The sequence below is a fragment of the Thalassophryne amazonica genome, chromosome 5 (genome assembly GCF_902500255.1).
Source record: "Thalassophryne amazonica chromosome 5, fThaAma1.1, whole genome shotgun sequence".
Classification (NCBI taxonomy): Eukaryota; Metazoa; Chordata; class Actinopteri; order Batrachoidiformes; family Batrachoididae; genus Thalassophryne; species Thalassophryne amazonica.
In genome coordinates this window covers 79,864,930-79,891,825 of record NC_047107.1, presented here as the reverse complement: position 1 = coordinate 79,891,825, position 26,896 = coordinate 79,864,930, and the positions used below count along the sequence as shown (strand labels likewise).

At 39.2% G+C, this 26,896-nt stretch overlaps 1 protein-coding gene across 3 annotated transcripts; it reads left to right on the top strand.

Annotated features, from left to right (window-relative positions):
- Positions 1–1,980: 1,980 nt before the first annotated feature.
- On the top strand, positions 1,981–26,806 carry ap3s1 (adaptor related protein complex 3 subunit sigma 1). 3 transcript variants are annotated; one of them, XM_034170638.1, is made up of 7 exons: positions 1,981–2,287; positions 8,586–8,677; positions 14,876–14,987; positions 15,102–15,173; positions 16,769–16,876; positions 21,464–21,505; positions 26,041–26,137. In XM_034170638.1, the coding sequence occupies exons 1-6, from the start codon at positions 2,219–2,221 to the stop codon at positions 21,497–21,499; spliced, it is 489 nt and encodes a 162-aa protein (XP_034026529.1). In that variant the 5' UTR covers positions 1,981–2,218; the 3' UTR covers positions 21,500–21,505; positions 26,041–26,137. The 3 variants fall into 3 exon arrangements, with proteins under 3 accessions (XP_034026529.1, XP_034026526.1, XP_034026527.1); XM_034170635.1 differs by lacking the exon at positions 21,464–21,505 and having other exon boundaries at positions 1,983–2,287; positions 26,041–26,806; XM_034170636.1 differs by lacking the exon at positions 21,464–21,505 and having other exon boundaries at positions 1,983–2,287; positions 8,586–8,687; positions 26,041–26,806.
- The last annotated feature ends 90 nt before the right edge of the window (positions 26,807–26,896 follow it).

Sequence of the window (26,896 nt, the reverse complement as noted above, 5' to 3'; positions counted from 1 at the left end):
GTGCTTCACTTTTTCCACATTTTGTTATGTTACAGCCTTATTCCAAAATGGAGTAAATAATTTTTCTCCTCAAAATTATACTCACAACACCCCATAATGACAGCATGATTTTTTTTAAATGTTTACAAATTTAGAAAAAAAATGAAAAACTAACAAATCAAATGAATATAAATATTCATACTCTTTGCTCAGTATTTTGTTGATGCACCTTTGGCAGCAATTACAGCCTCAAGTCTTCTAGAAAATGATGCCACAACCTTGGTATACCTATTTTTGGGCAGTTTTGCCCATTCCTCTTTGCAGCACCTCTCAAGCTCCATCAGGTTGGGTGGAGAGCGTCAGTGCACAGCCATTTTCAGATCTCTCCAGAGATGTTCAATCGCATTCAGGTCTGGGCTCTGACTGGGCCACTCAGGGACATTCACAGAGTTGTCCTGAAGCCACTCCTTTGATATCTTGGCTGTGTGTTTAGGGTCACTGTCCTGCTGTAAGATGAACCATTGCCCCAGCCTGAGGTCAAGAGCGCTCTGGGGCAGGTTTTCATTTTGGACGTCTCTGTTCATTGCTGCATTCATCTTTCCCTCAATCCTGACTAGTCTCCCAGTTTCTGCCGCTGAAAAACATTGCCTGGTTTCCTGTAAACATGACACCTGGCATTCATGCCAAAGAGACCTTCAGGTTCCTTTTGGCAAACTCCAGGTGGGCTGCCATGTACCTTTTACTAAGGAGTGGCTGGCCACTCCTGATGTTCACTCTGTCGTGGCTCCAGCATAACTCTGTGGAGAAAGGAGAAACCTTCCAGAAGGACAACCATCTCTGCAGCAATCCACCAATCACGCCTGTAGAGCCACTCCTTAGCAAAAGGCACATGGCAGCCTGCCTGGAGTTTGCCAAAAGGCTGAATCTTTTTGAATCACATCATTTCACAAAGCATGCACATGCTAAGAGAAGGCTCTGTGGCCTGCCAACTTTTCTTTTCTTTCTTTTTTTTTTTTTTTACCTTAGGGACACAAAGTACTCCTGGGCCTTGAGAACACAGAGCATGGGCTGGTACACAGGGTGTAATTAGGACAGCTCGGTAGGAAGGTGCTAATCAGTGAATGATTATATAGCAGAACCTTAAAATCAGATCTCTGGCAGCAGCATTTTGAACCAATTGGAGACCCCTAATGCTGGACTGTGGTAAACCTGAGAATAGAACATTGCAGTGGTCCAGTTAGAAGACACAAATGCATGAATCAGGGTCTCTGCATCAGCCATGGACAGGATGGGACGAATCTTCGCTATATGTTACAAAGGTGGATGGAAGCAGTCCTTGTGATTTCTCTGATGTGTAGATCAAAGGACAGTGTGCGATCAAAAATCACCACAAGGTTCCTCACTTTGTCAGAGTGATGTATGAGGCACGGGTCTAAGTTGAGCGTTAGCTGGTCAAACTGATGTCGATGTCTCGCTGGACCAAGGACCATCGTTTCAGTCTTCTCCAAATTTAAAAGTTGGTAGATATCCAGTTTTTCACTGAAGTAGGTCAGTCCTCTAAAGTCTTGATGTGTATGAGATTGCCAGCAGTTATTGGCATGTACAACTCCCTATATAAAGGGAGAAAAGCAGGAGCTTAAGACGGACCCCTGCGGAACCCAGTATGTCATGGCAACAAGTTAATGATCTTGAATTATTAACTTTTTTTAGGGGGAGAGAAGGAACATTTTGTGTACTTCAGAACACACCCTTTTAATCAGAATATTCCCCAAAATTTTCTTAGCCAGCATCAACATTTGGACAACACAGAGTGCTGTCAAAATCTGTACACTAGTTTGCAGTATTTCTAACAAAACAGCAGATGAAAGAAAAAGTCTAATGTTGTCAATGAGATTTAATTTATTTTTCTCTCAGTGCTTCCACCCTCACCTTGGAGCCCCTGTGGTCACTCTCCTCTTTAATATCTGGAGCCGCGCCTGCACAGCGCCGCAGGTTTGAGCCATCGCGGCTCCCGTAGAGAAAAGCGAGAGCATGACTGGTGGTTTGCTTTGACGTGTAATGTTTCCGTTCAAGAGCGACTATGGAGGCATAGCGTGCAACTTGAGTGGAAGCTAACCCGTGTTAACCTGAAATTTAGAGGGGATTTAGCTCCGAATCCCGGTCGGAACTGGGTTAACGGGAGCTGACAAACAGACCGACTGGTTTTTGCTCCCCCACCTCCTCTCGCTCACTTTCAGTCATGATAAAAGCCATTTTAATATTCAACAACCATGGCAAACCCAGGCTTTCCAAATTCTACGAGCATTATGTAAGTACCGTAACTTATCTTTTGCATTTTTTTTTAAGGTCATGCAGTTAAAGCTGTTGTTTATAATCCGTGTAAATGAGGCGGGTGACCATTAGCTTTTATATCTGTAACATAGAAGTGTTGCTGTGTGGACTGGATGTGTAGTCAGTCTGAATTGCATTTTTTAATTTATTTTTTTTAATACTGAATAATTAAAGATGTGCAGAGGTATCACATGCCTGTCAGGCCTGCATTTAAAGTGGAGCGCGTCAACTAGTTTACTAATTTATGATCATGTCACGTGACTTGACGCCCTCGTGAGTAACTCGTGCCCCTTACGTCATGCATTTTAAAGTGGTCACATTATATACAACCCCTGGCAAAAATGATTGAATCACCGGCCTCGGAGGATGTTCATTCAGTTGTTTAATTTTATAGAAAAAAAGCAGATCACAGACATGACACAAAACTAAAGTCATTTCAAATGGCAACTTTCTGGCTTTAAGAAGCACTATAAGAAATCAGGAAAAAAAATTGTGGCAGTCAGTAACAGTTACTTTTTTAGACCAAGCAGAGGAAAAAAAAATATGGAATCACTCAATTCTGAGGAAAAAATTATGGAATCATGAAAAACAAAAGAACGCTCCAACACATCACTAGTATTTTGTTGCACCACCTCTGGCTTTTATAACAGCTTGCAGTCTCTGAGGCATGGACTTAATGAGTGACAAACAGTACTCTTCATCAGTCTGGCTCCAACTTTCTCTGATTGCTGTTGCCAGATCAGCTTTGCAGGTTGGAGCCTTGTCATGGACCATTTTCTTCAACTTCCACCAAAGATTTTCAATTGGATTAAGATCCGGACTATTTGCAGGCCATGACATTGACCCTATGTGTCTTTTTGCAAGGAATGTTTTCACAGTTTTTGCTCTATGGCAAGATGCATTATCATCTTGAAAAATGATTTCATCATCCCAAAACATCCTTTCAGTTGATGGGATAAGAAAAGTGTCGAAAATATAACAACTGAATGAACATCCTCTGAGGCCGGTGATTCCATAATTATTGCCAGGGGTTGTATATACACACACACACACATACATACGTACACACACATCTCATGGTGGTCCTATGATGGATGGAACACACAAATTGTCGCAGCCCAAATACTTATGGACCTGACTCTGGTTACAAATGTATTTTAAACAATATGACCCATTTATCTGAAAACAAACATTGATTGCTGCATGAAAAATTTAATTTGCCTGTGGTACAGGCTATGCAACATCCTCTGCTGGAAAGCTGTGTTTGTTCACTGGATTAATTGGATTTGTGTCTAAAGGTTGCTTCCCCGCTTCTGTATTGTTAAAGGCGTTGTCAACGGTTGTTATTATATTATTATAATTATTATTATAGGAATAACAGTGCAGCTTCAGTTTGACCGTTTCTGATTGATTATGATGGACACGGAGGCCTTTTTATTTCAGAATGGTAAATGTAAAATGATAAGATTAGAAGGAGGCTGCATAGGCACCATCTGGAGGGCTTATATAAATAATGACCTATCGCCTTACTGCTTGCAGGATATAATGTTTCACATGCATGCAGCTACCTGTATAGTTACTAGTTTAGTGTTAATTGCAAAAGCTGAATATGTTAACTGATAATGAAAATAATTTAGATGCAGTCATTTGCACACACTCTAAATTCAATTATTTTTGTTGTTCTCACAGCATTGTGAGAGGTTTTAGGAGATTGTTCTCCTGCTCTCAGCAGTTTCAAAGTACGAGTGTAGCAGTCTACTTTTTTCATTATTGTTTGGTGTGTGTGTGTGGGGGGGGGGGGGGGGGGGGGGGGGGCTAAAATTTCTGCATCTGAAATCCCATACATATTTTTAGCTCTATGAAGTTGAAGTTTTAAACAGATTTGAAATGTGATATAAAGGCAGGTCTCCTGAACAAATAAGATATTTGGACAGATGTGCATTTTTAAAGGATTTTTCACAATTGACATGTAAGAATAAAATTGAGATTTCTTTCATTCTGAATACTTAGTATTTTGAAGTTTGATATCGAGGAAATGCCAAAGCATGACCAGAATTCAGATGTTAATTTTTAAATTTGCAAATTGTAAGAAAACGCATTTTTAAATTATCAAATGTCATCCAGGCAAACTGGTAAACTGAGATGTGCATTCTTCATTCTTTGCTAAATATTAAAGTCACATGACCACTAGCAATTTGACTTCTATACATGTAAAGGCCCAGTCACACGGCACTTAACAAAGGGCAACGAAGCCCAAACGAAACAAGAAATCTGGAGTTTTGTTGACTTTCGTTGGCATCGTTTAACCTTCACGCAGTTTGTATGAATGTTTTATGACTGTTTTTTTGTCTTTTTTGTGCTGGTGAGCCGAAGACAATTTTCCACATCGGTGGGACAATAAACAATTATTCTATTCTATTCTATTCTATTCTATTCCTGCAGCTGATGCTTCATCAGGATTTTTAAACTGTTAAAAAATTTGAACAAATACTGCCAAAAACCTCAATTCGTCTGTATTTCGTTTTGCTGTAGTTCTTGACGTTTTTTTATTGTTTGCTTAGTTTTTGTAACGTTAACGTTTGGTTTGACTTGTTCAACCAGCTGAATGTTTTCACACAGTACAGAAGCCTGTTTGTGAGCACTTTTGTGGAGGAGAGATGCAGCTCCTCTGTGGCGGTGTTGGTGTGTGGTGTGGGGCTTCTGTTGCTGCATGTGATGTGGTGAATGCTGTCGTGGTCATGCCGTGGTGCTGGCTGGCCAGGAAGAATTACGAGCATGGCAATATGTGATCATGGTGGTGTTCCAGCACTGTGTGCACCTGAGGACAGACTTGCTGCACAAAAAGTCCGGCCGGGGCTGAAGCATTCTGTCCATGAACTCTGAGGGCTTACTGTCCTCCAGCCTGTGCAGAGAGAAGAGCCTGCTGGCCCTGTCAGCATCTGACAGTTCAAAAGTTTTGAGGAAGTGATCCTTGATCGCTGTGTATTTGTTTGCAGCGGGTGGGGGGGGCTTTGCAGGAGCGTGATCAGCTTAATTTCCGTGGAGTTGCTGATGGCTGACATGACCGTTGATGGCTTTGTATTTGTTCGCGGGGGGGGGGGGGGGTGCTTTGCAGGAGCACGATCAGCCTAATTTGTTTCTGTGGTGCTGAGGGCCGACACAACAATAATATTTCGTGTCATCTGCTGTGATCTCTGAGTGAACTGTGCCTCGTTTTGTGCAAACCAGGCGGCAGTTTACAGAAGGGAGACTTTGCGCCATAAAGTGTGGAAAAACTTCCAGCTTCAGTGGACATTTGCATGTGAACAGCTTTGATCCACAGAGGTGTGACATATGAAAACAGAAAACCCAGTGTGATCAGCTGGAGAGAAGGTGAATTGTTTGTGTGTGTGTGTCTGATCAGAAACAGCAGGGTTTTGAGAAAAAAAAGGCAGAGAGAATATCTCTCTCTCTCTCTCTCCGTCTGTCTCGTACACGCGCATTTCGGGTGTACAGACAGCGATTAGAGTTCTGGTATTTGAGAGATTTGTGAAATATTTGGCGTGTTTGCAGTGTGTATTATTTTGGTGGAGCGTGTGTGGTTACTGTGGTGGTATTTTTGTTTTGTAAAAATGAGGCATCTTATGAATGTTGAGCAAGCGCTTCAGTTTTTATTTATTTTTTTAACTGGAGCAAGACGGAGCGCACAGCGTGTCGTCAGAGTTTGAACCAGACAGTGAGGAGTCTGATGATGATGGAGATGATCCCTCTTTTGTTCTGGACGAGGAACCAGAGCAGGTGGACCAACCGACTTGCCCACAGATCTCCACAGCTGAGCTCCGTCCCAGCGCCAAGTCCTGGAATGCAGAGATGCAGACACACACTGCTCCAGCAGTGGCTCCAGGCGTGTTTCATTTAAAGTGTCGAGATCAACGTTGGCTTTGGTTTAATTTTGTTTCATTTTGATTCACAGGCTGTTCGGTGATAAAGCTCTTTCGTCCTACTTTTCTCAGTGATCTGTGAGTTTTTTACTTTTTTCCCTTTGTTCAGGAATTGTCGTATGACGTGTGACCGGGCCATAACGCCAGGCAAAGTATGTTAGGCTTGTGAAGATGCTTTCTTGTTTTTTCCTTTGAACGTGTCAGGTAAATGTGTATTGGTATTAAAAAAGTTAGGTGTAATTAAAATTTTTAGCTAGCTGCCTTGAATGTAAAACTGACACACATGCGCATAGTTAAATTAGACATGTAGTGCATGTTGAAATTAAAGAAGTGTTATTGCATAGTGTTTGTCTAAGTTTTATGGTAACAGGCAGGACCAGAATGGCATATTTAGTCCTGAGGAGCTGTTTACTTATTTATTTTAAATAGGGAGGGCATGTTACTGTCTGTGTTTTGATAAATAAAACACCAGGAAGACTTGGTTCTTCATCATAGTGCTTATTTGTGACTGTGGGAACTGTAAGTGTTCTGCGCTCATGCATCATCCCTTTGACTGGTTTTGCCCACAGTCAGAACTGGGCTGGATGCCCTCTCCTCTCTGTGCTCACTGACGGGGTATGGACTTGACAGGACATTGGCTCCCTCTGCTGATGCTAGCTCAGTGTTGAACATGCACAGGACTGTATTCTAACCAGTGTTGCCACAGTAACTTTGAGAAGTTACTTTATACAGTTGCATTTTACAGTTACTGTATACATTTGCTTCATTAGCAGCTGTGGACAACTTGATGCAGCTGGTGAATGTAACTAATAAAGTAACTACCAATCTAACTTGGTTATTTTTAAGACTGTGTACTCAGAAAAGTAGCTATTAGTTACTTTTCTGATTAATTACATTAGTTACATTAGTTACAAGTTGTCGGCAGCTGCTAATAAAGTAACTGCATAAAGCTGCCAATGAAGTAACTAATAAAGTAACTTTTCAAAGTAACTGTGGCAACACTGATTCTAACATTTTGCTTCAGTTTTATTGATTTATTTTTGCTCTCCATATTTAAACTATTTAATGTATATTATGACTTATAGCATGTTTGTCAACTCAGGCTTATGTTGTAGCCAATGATGTAAATTGACTGTTATTTATTTATTTATTTATTTAGCATTGTTTTTGGCCCTCTATTAGCTCAGCAGGTCTTAAAATATTATTCCACCTTAAGAGTTTGAGTGAACACATGCAAAATACGCCTATGAACGTCAAAGGCTTTGGTTTATATATACAGTATTATATAATGCCTGAATAGATCCTTGATATGGATACGTGATATGGATCATTCGCCCCCTTTGCCATTGTGTTCCATTGACCGTAAAATTTTGGTTCTGTATGTTTTGTACCATTGCACGACACCACCACTGCACATGCTCACGCTAGCGGCCGACAATGCTTAGCTTAAAAACAAACATGGTAGGGTTTGTTTTATTAACTGTGCTAATTCTTGTAACACACACAAAAAAAAAAGAAAAGAAAAAAAATCGCATTCACCGTAAGCCGTCTGGAGGCATTTGCAGTATTTGCTGGGACGTCTCTCCGTGAAGTACAAGCGCTGTCAGATTAAGAGCTCTGTATATTTTGTCGCGATTTGCGTGATTTGTGATTTTGTCGCGATGCTGGACTGAGGAACAGCAGTCTGTACACAAAGAAGCCAATACACGGCATCAGGTACGGAGTATATCATCAGGATTGTTAGGCGTTATATAAAACAAATAATGAATGTTTTCATTCATGCAATGGTGATTTCATTCATTCAGGGGAGGTGATGGTCTAGTGGTTAAGCGTTGGGCTTCAGACCATAGTAGGGTCCTTGGCTCAAATCCCAGCCTGACCGGAAAATTACTAAAATCACTGTGGTCCTTAATCCCCTAGTCCCTGGTGTATAGTGGGGGCCTTGCATGGCAGCAACCTGACATCAGAGTGAATGTGAGGCATTTGATGTGTAAAGTGCTTTGAGTGTCTGATGCAGATGGAAAAGCGCTATATAAATGCAGTCCATTTAATGGTAAGAATATTTGCCCCGTTGAATGATACATCTCATCTTTCACAGAATGAAATATTCTTACCATGGCACTCATAAACATTCAATATTTATATAGCAGTCAAATGCTTGGACACACTTTCCGATTCAATTGAACATATTCCAGGAAAGCAGCAATGAAACAAAACATTAACTGAGAACAAGTGAATGTCAACTCATGTCTGTCGGTAACCACAAGAGACACTGGAAGCAATGAAGCGCACAAACTCTGTCTTATTTATTTTCACTGTTTTGTTTCACAATCTGTTTTGTTGTCCACCTTGCAGAATGAAGACACAGAACAGCAGATCATCAGAGAAACCTTCCATTTGGTCTCAAAAAGAGATGAGAATGTCTGTAATTTCCTTGAAGGTGGAATGTAAGTTGAGGTGAAACTACACGTCTGAACTGTCAAATTGATTCTAAAAAGCATTTAGTTTCTGCACAACTCAGTTGTTTACTTCAAGCTGTTTGTTAATCCTTATCTTTTTCAGTTGTTCTGCTTTATCAAGTTTTGCTGTACTACAACCCCTGGCAAAAATTATGGAAGGAGGAGGATGTTCATTCAGTTAATTTTGTAGAAAAAAAGCAGATCACAGACATGACACAAAACTAAAGTCATTTCAAATGGCAACTTTCTGGCTTTAAGAAACACTAAGAAATTAAGAAAAATAATTGTGGCAGTCAGTAACGGTTACTTTTTTAGACGAAGCAGAGGGAAAAAATATGGACTCACTCAATTCTGAGGAAGAAATTATGGAATCACCCTGTAAATTTTCATCCCCAAAACTAACACCTGCATCAAATTAGATCTGCTTGTTAGTCTGCATCTAAAAAGGAGTGATCACACCTTGGAGAGCTGTTGCACTAAGTGGACTGACATGAATCATGGCTCCAACAGGAGAGATGTCAATTGAAACAAAGGAGAGGATTATCAAACTCTTAAAAGAGGGTAAATCATCATGCAGTGTTGCAAAAGATGTTGGTTGTTCACAGTCAGCTGTGTCTAAACTCTGGACCAAATACAAACAACATGGGAAGATTGTTAAAGGCAAACATACTGGTAGACCAAGGAAGACATCAAAGCGTCAAGACAGAAAACTTAAAGCAGTATGTCTCAAAAATCGAAAATGCACAACAAAACAAATGAGGAACGAATGGGAGGAAACTGGAGTCAACGTCTGTGACCGAACTGTAAGAAACCGCCTAAAGGAAATGGGATTTACATACAGAAAAGCTAAACGAAAGCCATCATTAACACCTAAACAGAAAAAAACAAGGTTACAATGGGCTAAGGAAAAGCAGTCGTAGACTGTGGATGACTGGATGAAAGTCATATTCAGTGATGAATCTCGAGTCTGCATTGGGCAAGGTGATGATGCTGGAACTTTTGTTTGGTGCCGTTCCAGTGAGATTTATAAAGATGACTGCCTGAAGAGAACATGTAAATTTCCACAGTCATTGATGATATGGGGCTGCATGTCAGGTAAAGGCACTGGGGAGATGGCTGTCATTACATCATCAATAAATGCACACGTTTACGTTGATATTTTGGACACTTATCCCATCAATTGAAAGGATGTTTGGGGATGATGAAATCATTTTTCAAGATGATAATGTATCTTGCCATAGAGCAAAAACTGTGAAAACATTCCTTGCAAAAAGACACATAGGGTCAATGTCATGGCCTGCAAATAGTCCGGATCTTAATCCAATTGAAAATCTTTGGTGGAAGTTAAAGAAAATGGTCCATGACAAGGCTCCAACCTGCAAAGCTGATCTGACAACAGCAATCAGAGAAAGTTGGAGCCAGATTGATGAAGAGTACTGTTTGTCACTCATTAAGTCCATGCCTCAGAGACTGCAAGCTGTTATAAAAGCCAGAGGTGGTGCAACAAAATACTAGTGATGTGTTGGAGCGTTCTTTTGTTTTTCATGGTTCAGAATTGACTGCCACAATTTTTTTTTCCTGATTTCTTATAGTGTTTCTTAAAGCCAGAAAGTTGCCATTTGAAATGACTTTAGTTTTGTGTCATGTCTGTGATCTGCTTTTTTTCTACAAAATTAAACAACTGAATGAACATCCTCCGAGGCTGGTGATTCAATAATTATTGCCAGGGGTTGTAAATGATTTCCTGCCAGTATTTACTGATAATGTAGTTTTTAGGAAAGCGTTAACGTGAACATGTTGGCAGTAGCAGCTTTACACATTTCGCTTGCTGCTGTCTGCAGCTGCACAATGAAAATCATCAGATTTGTCCACAACACCTCTGCTGTTTTCCAGTGTTCATAGGTTTGGCCCACTTGTTTGTGACACATCATAGTTGCCGTGTGAAATTTGTAGCGGATACTAAAAATGCGTAGCTTTTGGCTGTGTGCACAGTGAAGGAGAGCTGGTATCAACCCTCCCTGTGTCAGAGAAAAAGTACAGTTGCAGTCGTATGCTGTTATTCCCATAAAATATACCGTGTTAGTACAATTGCATTTCTCACCTGCTTGAATTTATTACAGCTAAATGCTGCTTGCTGCTTTAGTAAATAAGTATTAGGTCATGTGGTCATACTGGTAGACATTAGTGTGTGACATTAAGAGGGAAAACAGTCCTGCATCTAATCCTGCATCAGTTTATGAAGTAAATTGTGATTTCTGCACTGTCCTTTTCAGAAAATGAATGCAAAGGGGTAAAAAAAAGTCATGTGTAATTGTTGAGTTGTTGAGCCTTGATGGGAAGTCGTGGTTAAGACCTTCCAATCACCTTAGACCTGAATATCACAGCAGTTTCAGTGATTTCTTTCAGCTATTGTTTAGGGTCTCGGAGTAAAACCCTCAAGTAGAAGGACCACACAGAGAGGCCAACAACCACACCTTACACATTTGACAGTGATGCAAATTATTTGTTGTTGTTGCCATAATATATGATCTATGTGGTCTTGACATTTCATAAAATGTCCACAATAAAATCACTTTATCGCTGCCCAACACACAACCCTTCCACTGTGATTTGATCTTTTTTGGTTTGTTTTGTGGTTTGATCTTATGATCTTATAATGTCGCTCACAGTCAAAGGTCATGTGATAATAGAAAGGTGATGTGCAACTTCATATTAAAAGTAAAAGTAGCCATAGGTGTATCTGTAAGTGGCCATTTGAAGTACCCCTTACAATATAAGCAGTAGGCCAAAATTTTGACCTTGATTGTTCTCAAAAATGAATCACTTTGTCTTTTACACTTCATATTCTGCCACATTTGTTCTAAAGCAGATAAAAACTCTTTCAGTTACAGTGTTCTGCCCTCTTTGATGGTGTAATGATAAATAAACATCATGTAATACCCCTATTCCACAGGGTACCATTCTATTATGATCCCCCACAATCCAGAAAAAGTGCAAAAATGGGATGAAACTGCTTCTGGCTTGTCTCCTATCAGGCTGGCTGATAAAGTGCAGATGTGGCAAGTGGCCGGCTTATAAACAGCGTACATGGCAACCCGCTCCAATGAAAGTAAAGCTGCACTCGGCACTCTGGTAAAGTTAGAAAGATATTCACATACTCGAATTTCACGGCTCAATAAATCTTAAGAGAAACATTGTAGAAAAACAAAAAACACTGGTTTCTAAGCTCAGGAAGGTCGACAATGAGCTACAACCTTATTTTTATCCATATAAACCAAATAATAAACGAGCAGGCGGCTGAGAAAGGAAGCTTAGGGACTGTCTACAAATTGCAAATCAATAAATTCATTAATATAAGGCAGGGGTGGGCAATCATGTGCCATGTAGAGCCAAGACACTGCAGAGTTTCCTTGCTACAAATCACCTCAGCAAGTGATTTCATTGATGATCAGGCATCTATGTTCAGAGGAGTTCATCAGCAAACCCAATTGATGAGGTGATTGGTTGCATTGAAAATTTGAATAGTCTTGGCCCTCATTGCCCACCCCTGGTATAAGGTGTGGTGACATAAAATTCACTGAACACATCAGTGGTCTCTTGCTGGTTAGACTACAACACTCTGTTTGGAAAAATGTGCAAAAATTGAATTTTAGTGATTTTTTTGTTGTTGTTTTTAATCTTTAAAATAAGTAATAAAATTAGCAATTTTTAAATTTATTTTCATTTATATAGCACCAAATCACAAAAATGTTGCCTCAAGGCACTTCACACAAGTAAGGCCTAACTTTACCAACCCCGAGAGCAAGCACATAGGTGACAGTGGTAAGGAAAAACTCCCTCTGATAATTTGAGGAAGAAACCTCAAGCAGACCAGACTCAAAGGGGTGATGCTCTGCTTGGGCCATGCTACTGACACAATTTACAAAACGAGTATACAGGAAATTTTGCCTGAGCACAGGACGGGAGGGTTGCAGAAGTAGACACCACACCCATCTCTGGATGGAGCCGCACCTCAAACAGAGAAAAATCTGAATCAGGCATCGGAAAGACAACAAATACAGTATCATTTGTCAGCATTAAGCAACGATAAAAACAGAAGAAATACTAAGGTGATTGCCGGACACTAGCCCTCAGCTTCACGAAAAGACCCAGAATTTAGATAAAGTTGAGGCCGCGGCCCGCTCCGTTTCCTAATAAAATGAATTTCAAAGGGTCAAAAGGATAGTAACTTATTATGCCAGTATGCTAGCCATACGAAAGGGAAAATGAGTGCATCTTAAGTCTGGACTTGAAAGTCTCTACAGAATCTGACTTGTTTATTGATGCAGGGACATCATTCCACAGAACAGGGGCACGATAAGAGAAAGCTCTGTGACCCGCAGACTTTTTATTCACCCTAGGGACACACAGTAGTCCTGCACCCTCAGAACGCAGAGCCCGGGCCGGTACACAGAGTTTAATTAGGTCAGCTAGGTAGGGAGGTGCCAGTCCGTGAACAATTTTATAGGTTAGTAGCAGAACTTTAAAATCTGATCTCACGGTGACAGGAAGCCAGTGAAGAGATGCCAAAATGGGTGTAATGTGGTCAAAAGTCTGACAGCAGCATTTTGAACCAGTTGGAGACCCCTAATGCTGGACTGCGGTTAACCAGAAAGAAGAACATTGCAGTAGTCCAGTCTAGAAGAGACAAACTACAGTATAACATGTTGTAGTGCCAACAAACTCGCAGCATCTATAAGCCATTTCCTCTTGATCACACCACAGCTCTTAGTTTGGGAAAATATGTTAAAATTTATTTTTCCTGATTTTTTTTTTTTTTTTTTTTTTTTTTTTTAAGTCATTAAAATTTTGTAAAAGAATAAGCAATGTAGTGACACCAAACTCACAGCATGCATAAAGCCTCTCTCAAGATCATACTACAACTCTTTATTTGGTAAAATGTGCAAAAATTGAATTTTAGCAATTTTTCTTTTTAAAATTATTAAAATCAGTAATAACATGAGCTATAACTACAGTATAACATCATGTTGTAGTGCCATCAAGCTCACAGCACTCATAAACCAACTCAGCTTGATCATTGAGCCGTGAACTTCGAATCTGTGAATATCTTTCTAACTTTACCGGAGTGCACTCAGCTGCGTCCTCGACGAGAACAACAACAAACACTACCTGTGGTTCAAAACTTTTACCACGATGGAGCACAGTCAAACAAGTTTCAAGCTGTACTCAATAGCGCTACCCAGTTTAAAGATGATTGAAGCTGTTGAAGCCCCTTTCACACTGGGCTTGCGTAGAGTTGCATTGCGTCCAGTGCTCTATGCCGAATGTCAGCAAAAATATGAATTATATTTAATTTTTTTGCATCCATTTTGCAGACCCCTTTGTGTCCCTCATTTTATTACCATGTAGGGCTGCATAAGCTCGGAGTAGTCGATACGCTGCATTACACAACTTTACGTTGGTCCCGCGGGAAAAGGGCTTAAGACTACAAACACCCAGAAGTGGCTGATTTGCCGAATCGAAATAAAATTTTTCGAACAGCTTGAAAATTTCACCTCTACTTCAAAACGGGTGCCAATGATGGTTGTAACTACTGTGTATACCAAGTTTGATGAAGATTGACAAAGGATGGATCAAGACGTTACTGTGATCCTTCAAACTGCACCCTGATTTGCTTTTCGGGATGAAACTGGAAAGATTGACGCTCTGTGGAAAAGCTCTTTAAGTCCTGTTGATTGTCTTTCATAAAGCTTTCTGAGCTTTCATTTATAGTTTCTACTAAATCACTGTGATGGTGTTCCACAGAAACGTTCCTGTTGCGTGATTTACTGCCACTGACCGTGGTTTGTCAGTGATATGTTCAGTGCTGCAATTAAAGTTTGTCAATAGAGTGAAGCATTTTGCTTTATTGTAACCATATTGGGAAGCTGTACCCAAAAGGAAAATGATTTTCCATAATGTAGTTTTTTGCAGAATCTGTGTTCTTGTGGACAGATCTGAATCTGAAAAATCCAAATGCTAATAATTGTTGGGAAGATTACCTTTTTTGTGTCTGTTCAGAGTAATGTTTGTGTCTAGTCTGCCCATGATTAGATGAGATGCATTGTATGAGGAATTATTACTATAATAATGTCTTACTTCAGAGGTCATTTGTGTTAACACTGTCTTTTCCCTTGTGTCTATTAGGTTAATTGGAGGGTCAGACTACAAATTAATTTACAGGCACTACGCCACACTGTACTTTGTGTTTTGTGTGGACTCATCAGAGAGTGAACTCGGAATTTTAGACTTAATCCAGGTAACAGCAATGTGATATACACATATTTCGTGCTTACTACGAGTTCAGCAATTATGTTTGTCTTACAAATCAATGGCAAATCTGTTTTAAACCTTTCATTGCTTCTATTTCCAGGTGTTTGTGGAAACATTGGACAAGTGTTTTGAAAATGTATGTGAACTGGACTTAATTTTCCATGTAGACAAGGTAGGAAGTTCCAGTACTTTTCATTGTTTTTGCTTCTCTCTGATACTAAGTACTATTGTTACTAAATAACAGTTTGAACTGAGAAATTAGCACAAACATTTTTATCCCCCCTGGGGGAGATATAGCAATCAACATGTCTGTCAATCCGTCCATCTGTTTTCGCTTGTTGGCACGACACCAGTCGATTACGGCGACCTTGGGGTCAATTTTATGATATCAGCATGATATGTCAGGAACAAGCTGAGCAATTTCATTAATTTTTAGCATAAGTGTGTACTTGGGTGTTCCCATGACACTTTGTATTACTGATTTGTGGGGACCGGGCGGATGTGGCATCTCCTGATGACTCTTGTAAATAATAGAAATCAGCTGTAATTAAATTTTGAACCATCATTCCATCATTACCTCATGTTGTCTAATACTTTAACTTGCACAGTCATAAAGTAGTTTGCATGACATCCAGAGTCTTTGTAACTTGACAGATTTTATAGTTTAACAGTATCATAATTGCTGGGATAAATAACCATGTTTTAGTGGAGGGAAGATTCCTTAATCAGTTCAGAGAAAACTCTTCAGGATAGATGACGGCTTATTTCCGAGCTTGTGAAGAGAATAATCAAGAGGTTGTTGCTGCTAGTTTGACTGGCCTCTTGGAGCTACAAAAAAAGGAATAAAAAAGGAGAGAAAACAAAAAAAATATTATGTGTGGCTAAATCAACCATGTGCACTGCCATACTGATTGCTGGGGGTTGAGACCCCAGAAGACCATGGACACCATGTGATGGATAAGGAAGTGGTGGTGGGGGGGGGGGGGGGGGGGGGTACATTCACAACAATTTTCAGATCAAAAATGTTCTCCTTGAGATAGTTTTGAAGTTCATAAACTCATAAATTCAACTAGATAGTCCAGAGTGTTATCTCATAGTCAGTACAGGTAAAACCCATTAACCCATGCGAGTTGGGGTCCATAAAATCGGGCCATAAGTTACCTGAAACCATGAGTTAATGAGGTTGACCAAAAAACTTAAATCAGCTTACTTTGCCATATTACAATAGTTTTGACTATTTGAAGCATGATTTCCTTCCTGGATAGTGATGATTTCTTCATCTGGAGTGGGTTTCGGATTTTTTCTTCCTCCTCCAGCTGCTGCACGTCAGCGATGAGGGCTTCATCAGTGTGGGAGATTCTGGATGATTGGAAGTTTTTGGATGTGATGTCTGTGGCAAGTGCATGTGTAAATTCCAGTTGTACTAACTGTAAGGATCTAAAGAGTAAGGTCACATCCAAAACTTCCAATTGTCCAGAATCGCCCGCACTGATGATCCCTCCCAAAAACAGTCAAATCAGAATTGACTTTTATACAGTAGTCTAAAGCCAAATCATGACTTATGTGTGCCTGAGTTAATGGAGCTCACTTGTATTTCCTTAGAATTCCAAAATACTGTGGTGGACCGCTAAAATAACTGTAACCATAAATCACGCATACAATACATTTTGATATATATGTAAATGTTAGTCTGTGCAAGTCACTGAGACTGAATACATGGCGCATGTGCATGACAATTACTCAGAAACTGTTTGGCATATTTGACAGGTTCACAACATTTTGGCAGAGATGGTAATGGGCGGAATGGTCCTGGAGACCAACATGAACGAAATCATCACACAAGTGGATGCCCAGAATAAGATGGAGAAGTCTGAGGTAAGGTTGCCCCTGTCTGTTCACCTGATTCTCCTGGCATATTTTTCAAGGTATTGTATCCAGTTGGCAGGCATGTGTGTATGCTGCACCCTGCATGCAACTCTCCAGTGCCTTTGTGGATGTCTCCAGTGCCTTTGTGGATGCTTACTACCTACTCTTCAGTGTTTATGCTCTTCTCTGGCCTTTTCTCTCATTGTTGCCCCGCTGTCAGCACAGGCCAACACAGAGTGTCGTGCTTTCCTCAGTATAACGCAGTCACTGCTTTGACGATAGAAACTGAGACAAATTTTTTTTTTTACCATTGCACAGTGCATCTCCAGAATTGTTTCTCCAAATCATGCAACCTCCATCTTTTACTTGATATTTTGTCTCCTTAGATTTTACAGGAAGTCATGAAAAACTTAAGCGCTTTGAATTCATGTGCTAAATAATTTAGATGAGAATTTAAATTCAATCTGTTGTCCATGTTGGAGCAAATGATTTTCAAATGTTCTGTGAAGTCTATTTAATGGAGTCTTGATTACATAGATGTTTGCTCTGTGCAAGGCATTGCTTTGCTTTCCGTACAGCTTCTGCTAGCGGATAGATAAATTTACCAATATACAGCATTATTACAGCCAGAGACAATTTAATGAAACCTGTTCTCATTTCCTTAATTTGCATTTCAGATTTTGGTAGCTTAATACATTATATGTATGTAGCTGCACTAATGAGTTTGTTTGCTCGGAAGCTTTCTCATGAAGTGCCACAACGGTACTGTAATACATTTAGCCATAGTTTTGATGATCAAATACCTTTTGCAGTGAACAGCAGAGAAACTGTGCCCAGTTACCACTTTAATTCCCAGTTACCCAGATTGCGTACAGTCATCTACAAACCAACATAGGGGCACACTGTTATTATTGCCTTTTTTTTTTTCTTTCTTTTTCTGAGATTTGTAATTAGCCATACTTCTGGGTCCGGTTACCGTGTAACCCATGCAGTGGTCAGAAAGCAAGTACACATGCAGCGTTCATTCATTTTTGTGACTCAGATGACAGAATTTGGACAGATTAAGTAATGAATACAAACCTTGCAACACAACCGTATCCTGCTGATTGTACTTCTCTTGTAGTGGCACACAGCACCCACGTAGAATATCATGCTGTGGTCTGATGCGGCTTGTATCAGGCTTCACATGGCTTCATAGACTTCAATACTTCCAGGTTCTACAAGTTCGACATGTCTGTCGATAAACAAGTCTTCCATTTGTTCAACCACGGTCAATAAGAAGGTGAACTTAAAAACATTAATAACAAGAAGTGGTGGTAATTGTTTCAAAACTCGTCTCTGTGCCACAACTTCCCATTGAGATTATGAACAGAGCTGTCCGCTGTAGACACCTGCTGTTGCTTACTTTCCAAACCTTCATGGTCACACTCTTCCAAAAATGGATAAACTTACATGGCATTCTTGTAGACCTATAGAGAGAAAGCTTAGCTGCCAGGCACTCATTCACTACATGAAAGTGACTGGATGCTTGGCTGACTGCAAAAAATCCCAGTTGTATTCTAGATTGATTTTTTTGTTTGTTTGTTTGTTGTTTGTTTTTTGGCCAATATGTGGCGATATGAAGAATTACACTGTTGTGTGGCTTGCATGACAATAAAACAAAGGGTTACACTTTTTGATTGACTAACAATTCTCAGTTGTGTCTTTACAAAAATGTTGCAATAATTAAACTTTGTAGAATTTGAGTTGCATTTTGAGTTTTTAACTTGGCTTTTTAATTCATGCTATAGAAGCAGTCTTTTATAATAATCAGAACTGTTCTGTTGCTTCCTACTTTGACCTACCCTAGACCACACGCTGTGCATTTGTCTGTGATGTTAATTTATATTGGCATTGTTTGATTAGAGATGGTGTTTCAAGAATATAGAACAAGATTTTTTTTTTTTTTCTTCTAAAACAGGGTCCTATTCTTGATATGTGGATTGCCATATTAGGTGAAGTACGTAGCTGGTATTCTGGCATGATCCAGGATCTTTCGATTCTTCGAATAGAAAACCTCACAGAATGGAAAACCTGTTTGAAATAGTACAGTGTGGTAAAATCTCAACATAATTGATGAAAAATATAGATCTCCCACGTGTATGGCAATGCATGGTAATTTCCCAGACTGCAAGAGGGTACAGTTTGTGTCCCATGGTTGTGATCTTTGCAAAGTCTGATTGAGCCACCTAGAGGTTATTCTAGGAACAATTTGTCCTGTTGTTCCACTCTGCCCCATGTAATGTGAAACTAAGACATGCTCCACCAGAAAAGTAAATCTAACTGGATTAGTTTTGATTACTTTCTATAAATTCTGAGATTTGCAGTTTATATTGATGAAAGAATATGTTGATTTAACATTCTTAAAATGAAGACCTGAAAGTTCAGCTACAATTTGCCAGAAGGTGTATCTGAGATGCAAGCCTAGAGTTGATGTTTTGATGAAAGAAGACCCTCCTCTGTATCACTTCATCATGAAGCTGTATAACTGGGGATACAAAATGGAAAACATGCACTGTGCACAATTTCTACAATCACAGTCACAGATACCTAGAACTTCTTCTGAGTTGCCTGGGTATCTTGGTGGCTTTCCTCACTCTTCTCCTTCTTGCACAGTCACTCAGTTTTTGAGAACCATCTACTCCATACAGATTTACCATAGAGTGCCATACACTTTGTATTTATTCATAACTGATGTAAATAAAGTCCAAGACATATTCAGTGACTTGGAAATGTTCATTTATCCATCCCCTGATTTGGTTGAAGAAAACTGGCAATAAAACTGATTGTTTACAGGTGCTATACAAAAGCGTACCATGACTTATGCAGCCCATCATTTTGGCTTTTAGATTTTAATTAATTTATATGAAGTTGTAGAGATTTGGTTTGTTTGTTTAAGGAAAATAATTGCAGATTTTTTTTTTTTTTTTTTTTTTTGTATTTGAAATGGCATAAACAAATTAAAATATGTGAAATACCAGGAGGGCACTGTAGGATAATTTAATGTTGGACCACATGTCAGTAAATTTATATTTCTGTAAAGCTATCTTTGTAATGTCAAATGTTAAGATAATATAAGCAGTGTATGGAGTGCTACTGGGTAATGTTACTGCTAAATGTGGTCGTTTTGACCACCTCGTGTCCATCCATGTTTTCACAGGGTTTTCTCTAAAGCAAACTGATTTTCGTAAATATGAGATAGAGTCCTCAAAAGTACAGCAGTTATGAGGTTTTGGAAGTTAATCATCTCTTTCAGTGCAACTGTGATTTGCAGTGTTCTGCATATTGTAGGCATTCTGTTCACACGAGTAATAAACACTGTGATAAATAGTGAGGCCATCTGAATCTTGATTGATGGCCCATAAATATAATGTAGTTTGGTATGAAAATAAATTTTGTTTTGCCTTTTACTACTTTATTCCTACCTGTTGGTATGTGTGTCACATTCCAAAGCCCATAAGCGGCTAAACCTCTCACTTTGAAATATGACAGTGCCAAGTGTTTCTTTTAAATATCCTTGTAAAAGAGATTTCGATTTCAGTGGAATTCTACCTGGATAAATAAAGGTTATTATTAAATAGATGTGTTTAATATTCATTAAACATTTGTTGAAATGTTGTTTATGGTTTTATGTGGGAGTGAGTTTAAATGTGGAAGCTGGCATGTTCCCTAATGGTGTACAAACTCTTCAGACTTGATCCTGCAGATTTGTTTGAACTGAAATCAAGTTTATGTTTGTGTTAGACATTCAATTGAGATAGACATCCAGGATCTGTCTTTGGCATTTGGTGGAAAAATAGTTAATGTTTAATGTTTAATGCTTAAAAAAAATAGTTATTGCTTAATGTTTTAAATTTATTTTTGTCTTAGCAGTGTGGCAGAATTAAGACTTGTGAACACTGTAACATCAGCTCTCAAATATCTGTAAATAAGAAGAGTAGAATCAATTTTAATTTAGCTGACAGATTTTATTGAAATAATCCCCACATTTTAAAATGTCTGACTTTCATGCATTTTACTATGATACTGTATGTGTGTGTGTGTGTATGTATGTATGTATGTGTATATATATATATATATATATATATATATATATATATATATATATATATATATATATATATATATATAATGCAAAACCCAGTATCTCCAAAACCATAAATTTTTAGTTGATGCCAACATGCAAACAAAATATGAAAGAATTTGAACAAACTGTTTTCATGTTATTGATGAAAGTCTGTGCATTTCCACATAGGGTTTCCTTTAAATCTGCATTTTAGAGAGAGAGAGAGAGAGAGAGAGAGAGAGACAATATAATTGAGCTTCCTTGGGAATGGAAGGTACACTGACTTTGCAGTTTTTATAAAATTTATTGTAAAAACCTAATTGTGGAAGGAGCATTCGATCACTTGATCTTTTTTAGATGTGGTCTAGGATGGGTTTTATTACTTTTATTCTGTGGAGATAAACTGTAATTACTTTAATCTGCTTTAACATTCCTCATTCCTCTTTTTCCTGACCCTGTCTAGCTCTTTCCGTTCTTTTCTCTCTTTACAGACGTTTATCTTTCAGTCTACCAGGCAGGACAGGTAGACACAGGTACTACTAAATTTACCACCAACTACTCTAACCTTAAGCGAGGTTTATTCCTGGAATCTCTCTTTATGCCCCTACATGTAATGACAGACATCACTAACACAGGAATCTTTATGACAGACCCATAAATGTTGCCATTTATGTTTTTAATTCATTAGTTTTAAGACATTTTGGTGGACAAACGAATAACATTCTGCAGTATAGTGTCATGCAGTACAATAGGTGTGCATTCAATAACACATGCACACAGTTTGAGGGTTCTGTGCAGTATCTTGGCTCTTTCTAGGACTGCACTCTTCTGGACAGAGACCTTTGATGTGCCTGGAATCTGCTGGAGTCACTCTTCCAGTTTGGGGGTTACAGCCCCTAATGCACTGTGACCACTTTGGACTTTCCCTTCCACATCTTTTCCTCCAGTTGTTCCTTCAATGCCTGGTACTTCTCGATTTTGCTCCTTCTTTCTGATGTTACTGTCGGCTGGGATTGCTATCTATCGCAGTTGTGGTCTTCTTTTTGTTGTCAGCCACCACTATGTCTGGTTGGTTGGCTGTAATAACAAACAAACAAACAAAAAACAGTCCACACTCCACACACTCGTCACATATGGGATGATGCAACGAGCCATTACATCATAGCCTGAGAGCAGAGGGAATAATTGCAAATGGTTTGTTTTCCTCAGGGGTGCCTTATTGTGCTGTCCCAAAAGCTTTAAGGCAAACTCACTGGAGAGGACGTGGTTAGATTGACTACTAATTACATTTGCTTTCTGAGTTTATTTTTAAAAATAGATATTTCTGTACATCAGCATGGTATTTTAAAAAGTGTCTGATTTATCAATGCAGAATTCAAACAAGTGTGTATACAACAAGGGTACAAGTGACTTCCAAAGTTTTGTGTTTGCGAACCTTCTAGATTTTCTTTGTATGTGACAGTTTTTCTATGCAGTACTGATTATTGAAGACCCTGGGTCTTAGTCATGATCCAGGACCATCTGAAATCCAGACACTTAAGCTTCTCAAGTGCTGCAACCACTGAAATCACGGAAACCTTTGTTCATAAAGTTAAAATCAAATTCCTTCATACAAATTACAACACAATTCACTTCAAAATCTTGCAACCACTTTGGTAGTGGTTGTATTAAAAAAAAACCAAAAAAAAAAAAAACAAGCAGACTTGACTCTGTGACCATCTGTTATGGCCATATTATCAAAATGGACCAAACGCACAACACAAAATTGTCAGAACCAGCAGTGACAGAATTGTTGCAGCTAAGCAACCATATATAGTCCATTGTTCACAGTGACAAATACCGGTAATCTAAAAGACAACCATCAGGTGAAGGTCCAACAAAATGCACTCGAGTCACTGTACTCTACACTATTCAGCTACGAGGATCGACTGAAAAGTTCTGCCTCCAACTCGATTAACAAGCAAGATAATTAAGATGGTGAAACTGGTACAAGAATAATTCAGCAGCGCAGTCTCATTTGCGGGCAGGCACTAAAAGCGTAAAATATGACGCATATGATGTAATTTCTCTACTTCCAGGGATAGAAACACGGCACTTTTTGAGTTTTTGGGCAAATTTCACTCAAAGTGGAAATGCAAAGAAAAAGTGATGATGCGGTGGAAAGTGGACATGAGTTGTGGTTTGTTTATGACCCGGAGCTCAAACGTGTTGAGGCGATTGTGCAGGTGAGAGAATGCAGCTACTCTGGTTAGCTGTGTAGGCTATCACTTAAGGACACGACCTTGCGCATTTGACTCGTCTTCCCTTCTTCACTGGGAACCGAAAAAACTGCACCTTTTGCGACTGCTTTGGTGATTGCAGCCAAAAACAAAACAGTACACCATTTTCCCGTGTGAAGTTATGCTGTGTATATTCTGCACAACTGGAGTGGCTGTCCCCATAAGTGGTCAAATCCTGCAATATCATGCAGGGTTCAGATGAGACTGCACTGCCCTATTCTTTACTTATTGCCTATCGCTACACCAATCTGTATTGCCTACAATTTCAGGCATGCATGCACAGAATTGTCTTTGAAGTAACATGCACACAGTAGTCTGTTTAAAAAAAAAAAAAAAAAAAAAAAAAAAAAAAAAAAAAAATGGCAACATGCATTTGAAACACACATGCTGTTATTAAATTCCTCATGGTGGAGGATTACGTACTCATTTACATTCATTGATGAATGAGTATCGTTTATGGTGACACCTGTGTGGATGTCTGTGCAGTCAGCAGGTGGGCAAGGAGATTGGAGGGTGAAAATGAAGCCACGACAGGTCTGCATGACCTCACAGAATTTTTGGAACATAGCAACACTGTGAACTCAATATGTGGACACTTTTTGAAAGCTGTGCGCACACTTGAAGTGGGTTTGTCCTGGAAAAAATGCAGTTCAGCATGATTATGCTTGTTCACACACAAGTCCACAAACGCAGGATGCATTACAGTGGCTCCACTCTTACCACACCCACCGTCCCGTCCTGCTCTCGGACTCTCGGATTTCTTCCTTTTTCTCAAGCTGAAAGAACAGCTGAAGAGACATTGTTACACTAATGATACAGAAGTACAAGCAGCTGTGCCTTGCTGGTACTGAGAGAATACACCCGCTTTCTTCACCAATGGGATGCACAAACTTGTCTAGAGTTGGTGCAAGTATGTGGAATGGGAAGGTGGAAAAGTAATGACAGTGCCTGATTAGAACAATTCAAGCTTTAAGCAGATGCCATTCTTGTGAGTATTTTGCTTATTATTGAAATAATCATGTAGCAGGCAGAACTTTTCAGTTGACCCTCATAACTCCAGGCTTCTTGAATCTTGATCTGTGTTCAGTTGGACGAAGGCCCGTCTGGGCAGGGTTGTGACCGACTCCAGCCATGGGGACGTGGGGGTCCCTGATTGATGGCAAAGCAACCCTCAGGCAGGGATGTGTATCTGTTCTCAATTTCACAGATATGCATCCAAAACTGACAGTCTGTCACTGTGGAAAAAAACGGTGTGTGAAGATCATGGTTGCCTGTGAATGTGACATAGTGCCTGGTTTAATGATGTAACATGTCCACCTTATACTATGTAATGTGAACAAAAACAACTGTCTTTTAACACATTGTCACATTAGCACAGTCTTGGTACATCTAGGAACACCTCACATCTTGAAAATCCCGCTACAGTTGAAACAAGATTGTGGCATAAAGATGGAATATTAAATTTAATCACAGACACCCTCCTGGAGCCTCAGGTTTTCCATGGTGTGTACAAGGTTTCAAACAGACGTTCTGGGATATGTATATCTGTGCAATTGAGGATGGGGCTTAATGTCTTTAATAACATGTTGTTACTTTGAATAACCTTGTTAAACAATCATTCCAGACATACTTTATCAGATCACTAATTTTTTTCAAGAGATGCCTCATTTTTGCTTCTGTTTTCGGAGACTAAATCAGTTCAAGAATGTAGTTAACGTTTGTTAGGAGTCCTGGGCATTTTTGGGTCTGTCTGCTAAAGATTCTTATGGGGAATCTCTAACCACAGTGATTCTCAAATGTCACTTCAGTTTTTACATGAAAACTTAATCCATTTGTATATCTTTATTCCTTAAAAGCAAATTCTGTCTTTAGACATGCTGTTAATCCAGTTTTACTTTGAGATTCATTGTGTTAGTGACTTTTCTCCTCTTTCCCTGAGTGTAGATTTCCCTTTCTAGGACAGTACTCATTTTACTCCCTACTTAAGTCATACTTAACATCATTAATGATGTTAAGTATAATTAACACAACATTAATGGCACACTTTTGCTGCTCTTCTGCTCACAATTATGTTTTAATTCAGCCAATTATTGGCTAAAAGGTTTAATGTCTTATTTGCAGAAGTGTTTCAGTTTTCATTAGGTACAGTGTCATTTGGATTATAAACAGTTATGACGTGTTGGTGTATATTTTGTTCCAAAGGGTTTTTAAAATAAATTTTACATACATTCTATCCATATCTACAGTATCTATCAGTGTTATTTCTGTCTTCATGTCACACACCCCCATTTATTGTATTTATTTTGGTTTATCCTGTTCTCACCTTGCTTTTTAATGTTGGTCCTCAAGATTCCAATGGGTTGAGTTTCCAAGCATTGCTGCCTTTGCCCTTTGAATGTTACTGCTAAGTACTTCAAAATTACTGAATGAAATGGTACAGTATGCCCTTACAGTCTAATCATAATTGGCTCTGGTTGTGATATAATTATAGAACCAAATCCTGCATGTGCATTTGAAGCTATGCCATCAGCGTGTCTGTTTGCACACGTTCATCTTTGTAGCTTTTAGTGCTTTGCATTTTGTCAGTGGGTGACTGTTTAGTTTGTGTGTGTGTATGGTGCTATGTTTAGCATTGCGTTTTGTCCTCACGTGTGTCCTGTGTGCATTATGCTGTCCTCTGCAGCATGTTTTTAAATGTGCTTGCATAAATCTAATGGGCCCGCCTTTCATCTGTTTTGTGTGTGTGTGTGTGTGTGTGTGTGTGTGTGTGTGCGCGCGCGCGCTTGCAGGCTGGTATTGCAGGAGCGCCTGCTCGAGCTGTATCAGCTGTAAAGAACATGAACCTCCCAGAAATGCCGCGAAATATCAACATTGGTGACATCAGCATAAAAGTGCCAAACTTGCCCTCCTTCAAATAGTGGCAGCGAGATCATCCGCCTGCAGATGTCAGCCAACGTTTACAGTGATGCAATCTGTTTACCAAAACCTCAAACGCTCTATATCTCAAAGGTACTGTGTGATTTAACCCGTTCTGTTATGTCTCGTGTTTTTCCTCCCATTCTGAAATGAAAGTTTTGAGTGTTTCTCTTATTTTTTTGGTTAGGAAATCTATTTATCACTGGTACATTCCTTCTACCTTGCTGGAGGTCGACTGTTTTGTTAATCTGCTACAGTTAAGATCTGTTTATCGTTGAAGTCATTTAATTTAATGTTTACTGAAGCCTTTCTGAAGAAAATGTGTGACAGAACATGAGGTTTTACATACTAGAATTGGTTTGGTTGTACCAGAAATGACAAAAAATACAGTGGAAAGTCAATGAAACCATTTGAGGATTAGATTGAAAGAGGTCCACTGCAGTATTGGAAAAATTTACCTGAAAGTTTGCAAACAAAAATATTTCAACAATGTGTGTGTGTGTGTGTGGTCAAACTGTTTTTTGTTTTCTTTGTTTATGCAAAATATTTTGAAGTGATTTATGTCTTCACAAATGAATCTTAATTTTAATCTGTGGTTCACTTTCTTATCTTTGAAAACACAATAAACGGTTAAATTGCCCTGTTGTTCAGAGTGAATTTCTTAAAGTATGAAATTTAAGCTGTAGCTTGCCAGAAGACACACAGGACACTCGAGTCCAGATTAGATGT